The sequence below is a fragment of the Aphidius gifuensis genome, linkage group LG4 (assembly GCF_014905175.1).
Source record: "Aphidius gifuensis isolate YNYX2018 linkage group LG4, ASM1490517v1, whole genome shotgun sequence".
In the NCBI taxonomy this organism is placed as follows: Eukaryota; Metazoa; Arthropoda; class Insecta; order Hymenoptera; family Braconidae; genus Aphidius; species Aphidius gifuensis.
In genome coordinates this window covers 13999863-14014888 of record NC_057791.1, presented here as the reverse complement: position 1 = coordinate 14014888, position 15026 = coordinate 13999863, and the positions used below count along the sequence as shown (strand labels likewise).

The window sequence follows — 15026 nt, the reverse complement described above, 5'->3', positions numbered from 1 at the left end:
TCAAATAATTTTCTTCCATATCTGTGTTTAATTCAAATTTATTGATAATTAATTAAACACTTTTTCCATGAATTTTTTTTCAAATCACGTAACAATAATTGTGTTATTAAAATATTTTATTCTTTTTTATATTATGAATTATTTATTTTCATTTTTACCATTTAATGTCAATTATCAAATAACTGAAAAAAATTATTTATTGTTTATTTATTAATTTATTTATATTTTTTATTTTATCGGAATTATGTTGTCTCATTGATGTCGCTGGTAATTTTAGTTAAATGAAGATACAGTAACATTTTATTACACTTTTTTTATTTTTATTTTATTCTCAATAATAAATTCATTTGCACAAATATTGCAAGACACAGAAAGCTGTGATATATATTATTGTTGTCAATTGAATTTACGGAATGCAGATACATAAAAATAAATTGAAAATTACCGAATTGGATATTTGAAGAATTTTACTTCTCCATTTAATTCTGGATGTCTACCTCGTTTTCACTCTGGTTTATGATGTTACGTATATGTAACCAATAGTTTCATTTATAAATATAAAAATTCCTTTTTTTTATTTTCAAGTTAATGAGATTGTTAAATACAGCCTAATCACGCAAAATAAAATAAAAATAATATTACTATTTGGGGTGTACTTTTAACGAGTTTGATTTTATTAATCACATATATTTTTTATTTTTTCAAAATTGATTCATATCATTAGTTTGTTTATTTAACACCAATATAGAGAAAGCCAGATTTTGCAACTATGCACTACATAATTTTGCCACACAAATTATAGTTTAAAAAATAAAATTTAACGTGACAAATTTCCACTAGCTTTCATCATTCTAACAGATTTTATTTTCTTCTGATATTTTATTTCTTTTATTCGTTTCTTTCATTTATTTTTTAGTTATAGAGTAAATAAATCCATTACCAATGGCAACGTATATTTATAAATAAATAAAAATAAATTTCAATAAATATTATCATGCCTGTCTTGATAAAAATGTCAATGTTGAAATATTTATCGCCAAAAACCTGAAACACAATATATAAATTTCCATTAATTTTTATAATCCTTTATACTAATTAATAAATAACTTGACTAACCATTAATTTAATTAATTATTGTTAATTTTTTATGCTTACAATCAGCATTGGAAATACGTCAAGGTATGATTAAAATTAATTACTAATTAATTAACACATATTTTCTTTTTTTTTTTTTTCATATAAATTTACGATTCAAGATAAATTTACAGATTCATTTGAACAATGTTATTTGTCAATAACTTGTATTTATTGTTTATCATTGAATGTGTCATTTTTATTATCATATAATAACTTTTATTTACAGACCTACACGTGTTTACATGTGTGTGTTATCGTCAATAATCAACCGTGCTGTTCTCCAGCTGTAAGTTTGTTCTTCTTGTGTGTTAGTTTTATTTGTTTGTGGTTTGTTTCGAATCGTTAGTTGTTGTTATTATTTTCTCACCTTTTTTCTGCATTTGTTGTAAATTTTTTTAGCATTATGTCATCACACTTTACATTTAAATATAATTTTTTTTTTCGAATGTTATGTCATTATTTATTATAGTAATGATTTTTATTTATTGTTTCGTAATTTTTAATTTAATTTATATAAATTTTTTTTTTAATTTAAGAAAAAATCTTTGCAATGTAGATGATGAAAAATAAATTAATAATTTATCATGGTTATTAATTAGAATTATTATTATATTAAATTTTTTTTTTTTTTTTCCCATCTGTTGCCATTAATTTTTTATGTACAAAAATTATAGCCATGTGATATCCCCATCGAACCTTGATTTTTTTTTATTTATTCTTTGCATTTATAAATTTCGTTGATTGCTAATTAATTATTATGATCTGTTGCGTGGAATGGCAAAAAAATTTTAAGAAATTAAATGTGACAAAATGAGAATGGCATGTGACTCGAAGGTTTAAAATTTATTTTTTCAAATTTTTTTATTAATTATTTGACAATCCATTTATTGAAAAATATTTTCATTAAAATTTTATAATAATTTTTATTAATTGTATGTAATTATATTACTTTTTTTTGCTTCAAATTTTACGTTACATTTTTTTTTTGCAAATAGGTATTGAGCTGCTGATTAATACATTCAATGTATATAATTTAATTTCTTATGTAATTTTTAATATTGCACAAAGTTAATGTGTTTGAAAAATAAATAAATATATATTTACAATAAATTAATGAGAGTTTAATAATTTTATTTACAGGCAAGCAGACATGTTGGAGACTTGTTCGAAGACCTGCGGGACGGGCACAATCTCATATCTCTGTTGGAAGTTCTCTCTGGCGAGCATCTTGTAAGTTTTAATTTTTTATATTTTACAATTTAATAAAAAGCTAGCATATAGACAAATCCATTGATCGCGGTACTCTTTAACCTGTTAGCTGAGTAATTATTTGCATGATCATTCAGGTCGCAATCAGTCATCCTTAATCAGCAGGAGGATGGGCAAAAAAGGATATTTTATTTTTTATATATTTTTATTAATATATATGTGTATACCTAAGAGATAAATTGACAGTAAATTAACTCGGTTCAACACTGTTTATATCTACTGAATTTCTGAGAACTTTAGGATCAAAGTATCCGATTTAATTTCATTGATAATTATTTTTCTTTGCAATTATTTATATCTCTGTCAATATATATGCTGATGTAATTGAATATTAATCGTTGTATACATAGAAACAATGTGAAACTCACAACGCGGCAAAAAATGTCTGATAAATTCCACGTGACGCATAGTTTGAAAGATAATACCTAGAACTTTATAGTAGCTTCATGGTAACTGCAGCTGAACTTGAACTAGATTTAAGGTAGCTCGTATAACATTCAAATATAACACTGTTATGTTCAGTTCTTGAGTTGTTGAGTTTATGTAATAATTATATATATATATGATTTTTAAATTCAAAGATAATCTTACTTGAAGTTTATGAAATAATTATTGTTGAAGTTATACGAATGATTTAAGGTACGTAAATTAGAATACCGCAGATTTAATAAGCGGAAATTTCTTAAATTTTATTGATGTTTTTAATTAAAATTATTGTCACTTTTTAACCAACCCGGTAATTTATTATAGACGATTTTCTGATAGCCAATTTTTCACCAACAAAATGATGAAATAAAAAAGATTAAAAATAAATTTAAAGAAATAAAAACTACAAATTAGGTTATGTATGCAATTGGTTATTTTTTTAATGTATATTTCAACATATTTATTAATAGTCTAGAATAAAAAAAAAACATTAAAACAAGATGTTATTAATTTGCGAGATTAAAAAAAGCTAATCATTGTCTAAACTTGTTCATGTTAATTCTGAATAATTTACAAGTGTCGGTATTTTTCATAAAATGATAATAAATTTCAAGATAAATTTTGATTTATTATTTTTTTTATTGACTATTTAACATTAAATGAATAATTTAGTTTTTTATTTTTTTTTTCTGAATTGAATAATAATTACATAACACAGTAAAAAATCTGGTAAAATTAAAAAAATCAAAACAAAAAGTAATTATTTTATAAATTTTTAAAAAATTAATTTGACATATTAATTGATATACAACCAACACGTAACATCATGAAAAGTTAATTTAAATTTGACATATATTATGAAAACTGATTTGTAATAAAATTAGGGCAAAAACAACTGACAATTAAATTTTCTGAATAATCAAACTTGCATAAAATTTATACAATCGATATTTAAGTCATTGCCAAATATACAACATGTACAGTGTATACATACACATGATTGTTATCAGTTAAGTTGCCCATGTGCATACTGATTATCCACGATATTGTGAATTTAATTGGACGAATGCCGAGAATATTTTTCTTCTTCTTTCAATATCTTTGCCGCAAATCAACTGCCAGCTAAAAAATAAAAATATTTTTTTACTTTTTTTTATTTTTGCAGTATAATTAACCGATTTGAAGATTTATTATATTTTTCATTTATTTAATTTTTTATTGATTTAATTATTATCATTATATGTATATTATATATTTTCTTTATTTTTGTTTACAGCCACGGGAAAGAGGTCGAATGCGTTTTCACATGCTACAAAATGTACAGATGGCATTGGATTTTTTACGTTATAAAAATATAAAACTTGTCAATATTAGAGCTGAAGATATCGTTGATGGTAATCCAAAGTTAACACTTGGATTGATATGGACAATTATTCTCCACTTCCAGGTAAGTCAAAAATATTATTTAATCTTGATTTCTGGCTTTAGTAATAATCTTTAAACAAAAATTAAAATTAAAACAAACAAGAATTACAATAAAGTAGAAATAGTGATGGATAAAAAAATAAAAAACATATTAAAGAGATAAAATCGGTTGGTATTAGATTTCATATCAGATACGTTTCGCCTTTCGATCAGATTATTTTTCACACGCTTTGTTACTTGCTTCTGCATTGATTCCAGCACACTGCAGTAGATCATTATTGACTGATAAGCAATAATAAAATGTAATAACAATAATGTTGGAAGAAAATAATTTTTTTTATCAAAGATAAGATGATATAAAATTATGAGAGAAGGGTGTGGGGTGTTGAAAAAAATATTTGAGGAATTTTAGATTACCATTGTTGGGTATTTTTGCACCGATTGTAAAAGAGCGTTATATGCAGGGTAGTTTAATTAAACACTTGTGAAAATTTTGAAAAAAAAAATCAATTGCATCGAGTCTTTTTATTTATGACTCACTGAAGAGATTACTTGACTAAATATCTTGGTCACAATATCCTGAAAACATTCTACAACAGTTATTTCAACTAAAAAGTAAAACAAACAAAAATAATAGATTCATCAAAGATATATAATAATTATCTTATTAATAATATATAATAATAAATTAAAAAAATTAAATAAAAAAAAAATAAACATTTCATACAATATTTAAAACTTAAATATTGACAAAATTAAATTTGAAAAAATAATAACATTGAGTCATTACAATACGATGATTAATTTATTTATTTTTAAATAAATTAATTTTGAATGTATCCAAGATATATGATAAGAGTAAATTTAAAAAATAAATAAATAAATTGTTAAATATTGCAATATTTATTTATTGATCGTCTATATACTGTTATCATAATTTTGGACACATTTGAAATTGTCATTAAATCATTATGTTTATATGTTACCATGCGTGTATAATTTTTATAATGATTAATTTTAATTAAAAAAATACCTCATGTTTTTGATGCTCATACGCGCTACAGGATGATTTTTTTTCTTAGCTAGGACATTATTATTTATTCACCCAAATATCATATTCTAGAATAATTTGACCGGAAACTATGTATTCAGGATATTTTAAACATGATATTTAGCCGAAAATTCTTCAGCATCTTTATCCATTAATCCAAATTTTTTAAAAAACTTTTTTCAACCTGTTATGGAGTGACGACCAATTTAAGAAACCCTTAAATTGTTGAAGAAACAACTTGAAATAAATCTTCTTCTTAATTTACTCTCTGTGGTCAAAAAATATGGTATTTTTTCTTTTTCGGCTCTTTTTATGACATTGAAAAAATAATAAAAATAATCATTTTATATACGAATTATTATAATTCATTTTTTTTTCTTTTTTCTTGAATTCTCCCGTTGAAAGACATGATGTACCATCACTTTAACATGACGAGTAAAAAAATGCATACGAGATATAATTTAAAAAAAAAAAAAAAGGTTCAGTAACTGCACTGTGTTATGCTGAGACACAGAGGCAAGCAGTGTTCGCATCATGTCACTGTGTAATAAAGATAGCCATCATTTCGTTCAAGATGACTGCCTCGTCCCGCTGAATTTCTATTTATCAAATAATTTCATCGCAATTTTATACTGCATCTCTTTTACTAACTCTGTGTTTTTATTAGAAAAAGAAAAAAATATATGCTTATAAAGCACTTGTCTTTCTTCAAAGTCTCTTCATTCATGAGCATAAATTTTTTTTTTTCATCTCAACTTTTTAACAACTTCATTCATTTTAATTGATTGCAAATTTTTCAACTGCAATAAATATTAACGGTCTATTTATTAGAGGTATATCTTTCTTTTAAAAAAAAATTATGAAACATTGATCACATTAAAACATATTACACATTTGTTTAATCGGTTTTATATTAAAAGTATCAATTTGTTTTTTTTTTTTTATTTCACACTGCACAGAGATGGCGAAGAAAGGTAAGTTTTATTTTTTCTTCCCAAAATCTCATTATAGTGTCCGAAAAATAAAAAAACATTATTTTTTTTTTCTGCTAGAGCAATGTTTCATTATATATTTTAAATTATTTTTTATTTGAATTCAACTAAAAAACAATACAAAAATTGTTGATTCAGTTAGTTTATTTATCAATGGTTAAACAAAAAGTTGCCTACAGTATCGACGTTGTATTTAAAAAAAGTTTTTTTTATTTTTTTGCTTTCGTTTGAGCTGTCGCCACCTCTAAGCACTGCACGCAAATCACAAATTGAATATTATAAATTAAAAAAAAAAACAAACAAGTAATAATGTATGCTTTAAGTACCAGTTAATTTTTTCATTATTGTTCAATCAATTAAAGTTGATTAAACAAACCCTAGTCATTTAAAAACTAAATAAAAAAAAATATTTACGTAAAATTAGATGTTGTTTTTTATTTAAATATATATTTTTTTATATTCTTGTTAATGATGTCCTAATAATATTTATTATTCCTTAAGTATGATGCTCGTATAATTTTAAAAAATTTTTAACTTGTATGCCAAAAAAATTCCCTGAACACGTAGGACTATATATTTTTAAAGACAGTATAGAAATTTCACGTTGTACGTGCAGCTCGTACGAATTGATTCATTTATTGCCATCATTTTGTTTGTTCCATTGAATTGAAAAATAAAACATCCCGAAAATGGATTTGAAAAATAAAATATTTTTTAAAAAGTATAAAAAAAATAAACCAAAACAACAAAATAAATAATTTTTTTTTTTTAAAACAAGTTAAGGAAAAGCCTAAATGTGAATCAGACGTGCGACAAAACTTGTTTTTATTTTTTATTTATATTTTTTTTTTTTTTTCATATTCCCTTTATCGGTCAAGGTAGTGTGGCATTAAAGTGTGTGTGTTGTACTTACTGATCACACGGACTTTTCAATGTACAACCCTAATGAATAAAAAAAATTTTGCAATCGACTTATACCTGCCTTATTTGTCAAAGTAACGCGAGACTCCCAAAGAATTTCGTAATTTTATTTGTCCCGAAAAAACATTATGGAGTTTGTAAAATAACGCGAAAAAAAAAAAACTTATATTTATTTAACTTGTTATGAACATAAATATATATTTTGACATGTTGAATTATTAAATATTAAATTATATCGGCTATTAATTGCAGTGTTTACAATTAAAAGTATATAAAAATTTTAATTTTACTTGATCAAACCTTTTTTGGATGTTTGTCTCTTATTTTTTTTTTTAAATCAAAGTATAAAATATTTTGCGTAGGTTTTTTTTTTTTTTCTGGTGTCACACAAATATGGGTGGGTGTTGTTGCATATTAAATCATGATCATTATTTTCTATCCAACAATATTATATATTTTCAATATTGATAATCTAAATATATTCACATCAGTTATTTTCCATCAAAATAATAATGTTTTTATAGTAAATTTCAACGAAAAAAAATAAATAAAAAAAACTTGTTTTATGCAAGATGATCCTTGCTCAGCCTGTGAGATAAATTTTAATGGAAAATATATCTTACAGGTTCAAGGTCATGTTGTTTATTTGAGAAAAAAATTATTTATTCAATATTTTTTCTCTTTTTTTTTTCTTCCAACACTCATGTCTGTCATTTTTGATTTCCCGTAATATAATTCTTACATAATAGTAAAGAAGTTAACTTGATTAGCCTCAGGCCGATCAATCGAACGGTTTTTTTATTTCATTACACAGGTGAATACCCGTAAAGAATAGAAACTATTTTTTTTTTTTTATATTTATTCTACTTTTCTTTTTTTTAAATACATTTTAATACCAGTTAATTTGTTGTTTACTAATTTTTTTTTAATTTTATTATTACATTTGTATTTCGAAAGATGTGTGTATATTTTTTTTCATATTTTTTTTTGCACAATAAAGTCATATTTTTTTGATAAAAGTGTTTAGTGTGTTGCTTGAAGCAAGTAATACCGCATTATCTGTCTTTATCGTATTTCATATCATCTTCTGGGCTGACGATGAAGCCCCCAGGATCCTCGTTATCCAGACATACATAAATATACCGTGCCTGGGCTATAACGGTACCGACTATCAACGCCAGATTTTTATTTTTTAAATATATTTTGTTCTTTGAGAGACACCAACAACAATTCACGAGAGAATAAGAAAATCTTTGAGACTCTTCTTACATTTCCGGCAGCTAATTTAGTAACTCACTTTGTATTTAAATAAAAAAAAAATAGAAAATCTCAGCATTTGCATTTTACAATTGTAATTTTTTTTTTTTTTTTTAAAGCATCTGGGTCATATGAAAAATATCGTGACATTGAACTTCTTTTTATACTAACTATACGAAAGATTTTTCAATGAAAAAAATTTTTTTATTTTTCAAGAAAGATTTTTAAAATATTCTTTGGTTTTTTCCATGTAATTTTTCCAGTTATTTTCAAATAGGCTTTTCTTATTGATTGAAACAACTATACATGTATTGAATTGTTCCTCAGTTGTTCAGCCAATAAAACAATCTTATGAAGTCTTACATGTTTGCAAACTGTGATTTTATTATAGAGAAAAAAATACAAATATGTTTTTGATGTTTTTAACACAAATTTCATTACTGTCTTATGAATATTATATTTGTTATTTCAAAAAATGATGAAAAGAAGAAAGCTTTTATAGAAATTGGATATATAAGTTTTATTTTAAAAATAAATATCAAAACGGAAGTCGGTGTAAAATAAAAAAAAGAGTACACTGGTATCCATTTCAACAATCTTGTCTACTTGCATTCTTCATAAGTTTTTTTATTCTCATATTCGATGCTCTGGCACTTATTTTAATTAGTAACACTTAATTACCCTAAATAAAAACACATGTTTTAATTTTATTTTTTTCATTTCACCATTTTTCTTTATGATTATTTAAATTTTTTTCATGGAAGAGAAAGAAGTTAGTTCATCAATTGATTCAAATCTTTGGTCCCCCTTGACTGAAGTTACTAAAAATATGAATGAAATTGTGGATTTTTTTTTAAATGAAAACCTCAACTGAGATCATATGACATCATGGAATCTTTGTAATGAGTAATTTTATCTTCTCGTACATCTCTGACTGACTATATACAATGTCTTGGACAGTCGAATGAACAGAAGCAATATTTCTCAACGATTTTATCAACCATTATATAGCTGAAACATTTCTTTTAAAAATGACACTATTATCTATGATAAAATAAGAAAACTATTTCAATGTCTGATTATTATTTAAAATTCATTTAAATTTAAATAAAAATACTAAACTATTTTAAATTTTCTAGGAGACTTGAAATCAATTATTTCAAAGATTTTTTAAAAATCCATAAAATCATTTGCAACCATTGAAATTATTGAAATCATTTGAAATTTTTTTTGACTTGAAATCAATTGAAAATAATTGTTCAATCAATTTTAATTCGAATTTTTTTTTTCCAATTAGAATCCGACTAAATCACTTTTCGAAATTTTATTCTGTTAAGATCTTTGATGTTATTATTGTAATTCAAAGTTAAAATCATTTGGCTATTTACCATCAAGTTTAATTTTCCACCTAAAAATTTGACTGATAATACAGTTGAAATAATTTTTCAATGGGAACTTGAACAACTCTGCTTTCGTGAGAAAATTATGATTAAATTTTATATAAATGTAAAAATTAAGTCAGAACGTCGTAGTTGGAAAGTAAAGGTATATATATATAAAAACGACGTGTTAAAATGTTGAAGAATATAAAGAACCAGGCCATTACGTAATTTTATATGTTTTTAGATAGAAGGACAGAAAAAACAGAAAAATAAAAAAATACTCCGACCGTATCAGGTATAAATGATGACGAAGACGCATCGACGACAAACGTAAATACGCGTTAACGCACTCAAAACTATTTATTTCATTGAATTCAGTTCAAAGCAATTTATATTCTTCTAGAAAACATTAAAAAAAAAAACTGTCAACAGTAAAAAAAATAGATATTAAATTAATATATATTTTTTACTTTTTATATATATACTTTTGACCGGAAGCACATGTCACAGTTCCAGTAAACAACAGTAAAAAATAACATCGAAAACAATTACCAAGATTTTTTTATCCTTTGCATAATCAAAATGAGAAAAATGACTATAAAATAAATTTATATATATAAAAATAAATAATGGTAATAAAGCAAACCGCTAAAATTGGAAAGAGAAATGTTCGATCAGACAAGTCGTGAAACCATCACTCAGCAATTTGCCGTTCATTACAGTAATATGCCGATGTAAACACCATAAATTATTTAACGATCAGGCGTGAATATAAATTAACGCACATGAACATCATTCCGTAAATGCAACAGCAACAACAACAACAACAACAATATAAAAATATTTTTAAATAAAAAAAAAATAAACAAACAAACAGTAGGATGACACAGTAAATCCCATTAAATTTTATACATCATTATTTTATCATCTGTCTGGAATTTTTATTCATTTATTTATTTTGTCAAGCACATTAACGATGATCAAATTGACCATCACACTAAGAACACCTCAACTTTCCACCCACAAAAATAATAACCGTCATCATCATCATCATGTTTTTGCGTTGGCCTGAAATGAAATCAACCACAATAATAAAAACAATACGGCTATTTTAGATAAAAATAAAAAAAATATATAATATTTATTTATTTAAAGTCAACTCGTCGCGATTGAATTGAATCAGATTGCATGGAAATCGTGTGTGTTGGCATTGTGGAATAATACAAAAAAGGAAAAAGGCCAGGAAGGACGAGAAATCGGTGATTCAAAAATTCTTGTTACGTCGCGCCCACGTTTAAAAATCACCGACTGTATAGAAATACATAATAACAATAAATAAATAAAACATTATTTAAAAAATATATAAATAAATAATAAGAAGAAGAAAAAAAAAGGTGTGATGTATATGTGCATGAGCATTTTGCGATGAGAGAATAAGTAATAATAATACGAAAAAAAAATAATAATTTAAAAAAAAAAAAAACATAAGGAGGAGGAAAAGAAGGAGGCAAAGAGACTTTAGAGTCTGGAGAAGAGTCTCGTGTATGTGAGTAGCATAAGTACATACCTATATAGGCAAGAAAAAAAAAATACATACATGTATAAAAAAATAATGATGATAACAAAAAAAAAAAAATGATTAAAAATAGTAGGGATAAATGTGTCTCACCTGTGTGCACGGTATTTTGTTACCCTACTCCAAGCTTACCTAAGCCATCAGAAGCCCCCCACACACATTCATGCATTTATTACATACTCTTGTTGTACTTGAAGATGAGAGAGATAGACTCGCCACCGGTCGCCGCTTGGTGGCGCAGGTGGGGAAGCCCCTGAGCGACAGTCAGTGAATGCCGGGCCCTGGGAAGTTGCGCGTGTGCCTCCTCGACTCGCGTTCAATCGAAATACCTGTAGAAATTTTATATTATTTCGAAATAATATTAATTACTAAATTTAACAATTGAAATATTAAAAAAATTTTTTTTTTCTTATACTTAGAAATTATTATAGTAAACTAAATAATTCATTCAATTTTATATTATTTTTTTTTAATTATGAAATTTTTTTTTTTTAATTTATCATATTGTTTTTATTTTTATTAATAATTATTCATATGATTATTTGACGTCATTCTGCGTGGTAGGATGATGATGGAGGTGGTGATGGAAGTGGTGGTAACAATATAACCATGAAGTTAATATTTCTCCCGGAACACCTCCAAATATAAAAATAATATATTTAATTTTTTCTCCATAAAAACTCGATGAATAACACAATTTACAACGAGTTTTGATTTTTCCGTGTTGCGCATCGGTTCTCTTCATTATTATATTTTTTTTAAATACTGGATTGTTGTTTTTTTTTTATAAACGAATAAAAATATAATTTGAAATTGGTTATTTCATTCAATTGTTGTGTGAAAAGGTGTTACACCACTGGGTGTTTTCATCACTCAATGATGAAGTTGGAGTTTTTTTTATTAATTAAAAATAATATACCAACAAAGTGATGGATAATTAATTTCAGTGTTATTATCGACATTTTAAACGACTCTTGTATACGAATTTTTTTTTTTTTATTCTTTTACAAAAATATTGGTGCTTAATAATTTTTTATTAAAAATTATGTGATACGTTTTTTTGTTTGATTTTTGGTGCATTATTCAAAGTGTTTCTGATAAGTTGGAATTGATGATAATCCATAAGTGGTTTTTTTTTTTAATTTTTATCAACTGTGTTATCTAAAATGTACACAACAGTGTCGCGCACATGTATAACAATCGTTGAGAAAAAAATATAAAAGTTTTCGTTTTTAAATATTAAATAATCAAAATAAATTTTTTTTTTTTCTAAATTATTCGATGATTAAAAATAAATACAAGAAGATAAATAAAATTAAATAAAAAAAATACATAAGTGGAGAAAAAAATATACAAAATGTCTATGTACCGATTTAGTAAGAGCGGACGATTATTCGTTCAGGGAACTCGAGAGGAAGACGACCGTGACAATGTTGCGGCTTCAAATCCTAGCGGAACGGATTTGCAAGCAATTTATACAAAACGTCGACTATCAACCGAAGTTCTAGGTGAAAAATTAAATTTGAAAATAAATATCCAAATGATTTTTACTTTGAACTACAGTCATAACAGCGAGATCCAAGCAAAATAAAATTTCGAAAAAATATTTACTCAGCTTTTAATATTGAAAAAAAAAGGCTTTAAATTATAAATCATTTCAAGTCAAAAACAATCTCAAATGATTTCATGATTTTAATGACATTTCGAAAAATATTTTAGAATTTTTATTTAAATTTAAATAAACTTCACATTCAAATAAAAGATTTCATGACTCCTTATGATTTCGTATGACTCCTCATGATCTAAGATTTTAATTTAAAAAAAATTCCAACTAGTTTTAGTAATTTTTAGTCATTAGAAAACAAGTCAAACTTAAGCAATGATTTTACAAATAAAACGACCTTCCTAAAATTCAAATTAAAAAAATTAAATAAATAATCTAATTAAGAAAAAAATAAAATAAATCACTATGTTTTTCATGATAAAGGATATTCTAGATCAACTTGAAACGTCAATTTGCGAAAAATATAAATTGTCATGTCCATTATTTAATTCAAATTATGAAAAATAAAAAAATAAATAACAAATTTAAATAGATCAGTAATTTTTAATTTATAAAATTCATTATATTTTCTGTGACAAAATAGGAAACAGCTGATGATTTCGTGTTCGACCTTGATCTTGCCCACGCGACACACGTCTTTATATGGTCAGACACAGAAATGATAAATATTAAGTAGAAGGAATGAGTTTGTCTTTCTTGTCACTGATATTGATTGACAACCCAATTAGCATTTGTTTAAATTTTTTATGTCCCTTTTTTCCTCCCTCTCTTTATAATAATATAAAGATTTTTTTTTTTTTTTTTTAAATCAATTATAATGAATTATAATTTGTCTGGATCTCGTATGTATTATGATTTATCGTAAAATTTAAAAATAAATATGTAATGAATGAATTATAGTAAAGGTCATTTGGATATTCATTGACTAAATTTTTATTTTTTTTTCTTTCTTTGAATTCATCAATGAATTAAAATTATTGAAAATAGGCTCGTCGATTGAATCGACAAAGACCTCGAAAAGCGGTGAAAATGGTACTCGAAGAATTGTTACGCGAATTGTTAGAAAAACAACAACATTAACACGTGGTGAAGAAAAAAGTGTTGCTGAAGATGGACAAATAAAATCCATTCAAGCTGAACAATACAGTAAAGTTGTTCAGGGTTCAACTCAAAGTTCACCAAAAACAAAAAGTGTTAGGGTAAGATTTCAATTTTACAAAAAAATATATGAAATCAATAATTTTTTTAATAAATTAACAAAAATTTATTCAATTTAGAATATAGAAATAGATAAAAATGAAAATGAATTTTATATAAAAGTTGAATAAAAAACCAGTTTTTTTATTTTTTTCCATATATTCATTTTCACTTGAGCGAAAGCTTTTGATGATGGTATATATTGAGTATTAAAAGCAATTGGATATATTAAATATTTTAATGAAAAAATAAATATCCTATTTCTGTTTTACCACACACACTTTTTTTTTGATTTTTTAATAAGAAAATTTTACTTTTTATTCATTTAAACATAAATAAAAAATATTTATATGTTGGTTGTTTGGTTCTCTGATTCCATGAGCACACTTTCTATACCCACAAGATCAAGACTCACTTTATGTGTGATTATAAATACACTTACTCGATTATGTTGTAAACGAGTGATGTTTTCATTGATATTATCATTTATTCAGTATCATCTTTATAAATACATTTTTTATTACCATTTGTTTTAATGTTTTTATTTATTTTTCAATAACATCACAATTAATTTACACGCATTCAGGACAAGGTGATACAATTGTTTTCATTCTTATATTTTTACTATGCACAGAAACTATCAGATCTATTTTAAATAACTTATTTTAATTTTTAAAAAATAGAAAAACAATTGTAAACTTACGTGGGTATTATCAAACCGCCACCCACACACTCGATCAATTTTTTTTTTTTTTTATATCAATGTCAAATTTACTCAGTTATTACCTCTCAATATCATCCCACTCATTTTTTTTTTTTTTTATTTTAT

General features: G+C 24.6%; 1 protein-coding gene across 1 annotated transcript in view; it reads left to right on the top strand.

The window, feature by feature from the left end:
• LOC122853880 (dystonin) overlaps positions 1-15026 on the top strand; it is a 76144-nt gene that overhangs the window by 15919 nt on the left and 45199 nt on the right. Inside the window, exons 3-5 of the mRNA XM_044154288.1 lie at positions 1364-1423; positions 2278-2367; positions 4109-4279. Of these exons, the coding sequence (XP_044010223.1) occupies positions 1364-1423; positions 2278-2367; positions 4109-4279 (321 nt within the window). The remainder of the gene's footprint in view (positions 1-1363; positions 1424-2277; positions 2368-4108; positions 4280-15026) is intronic.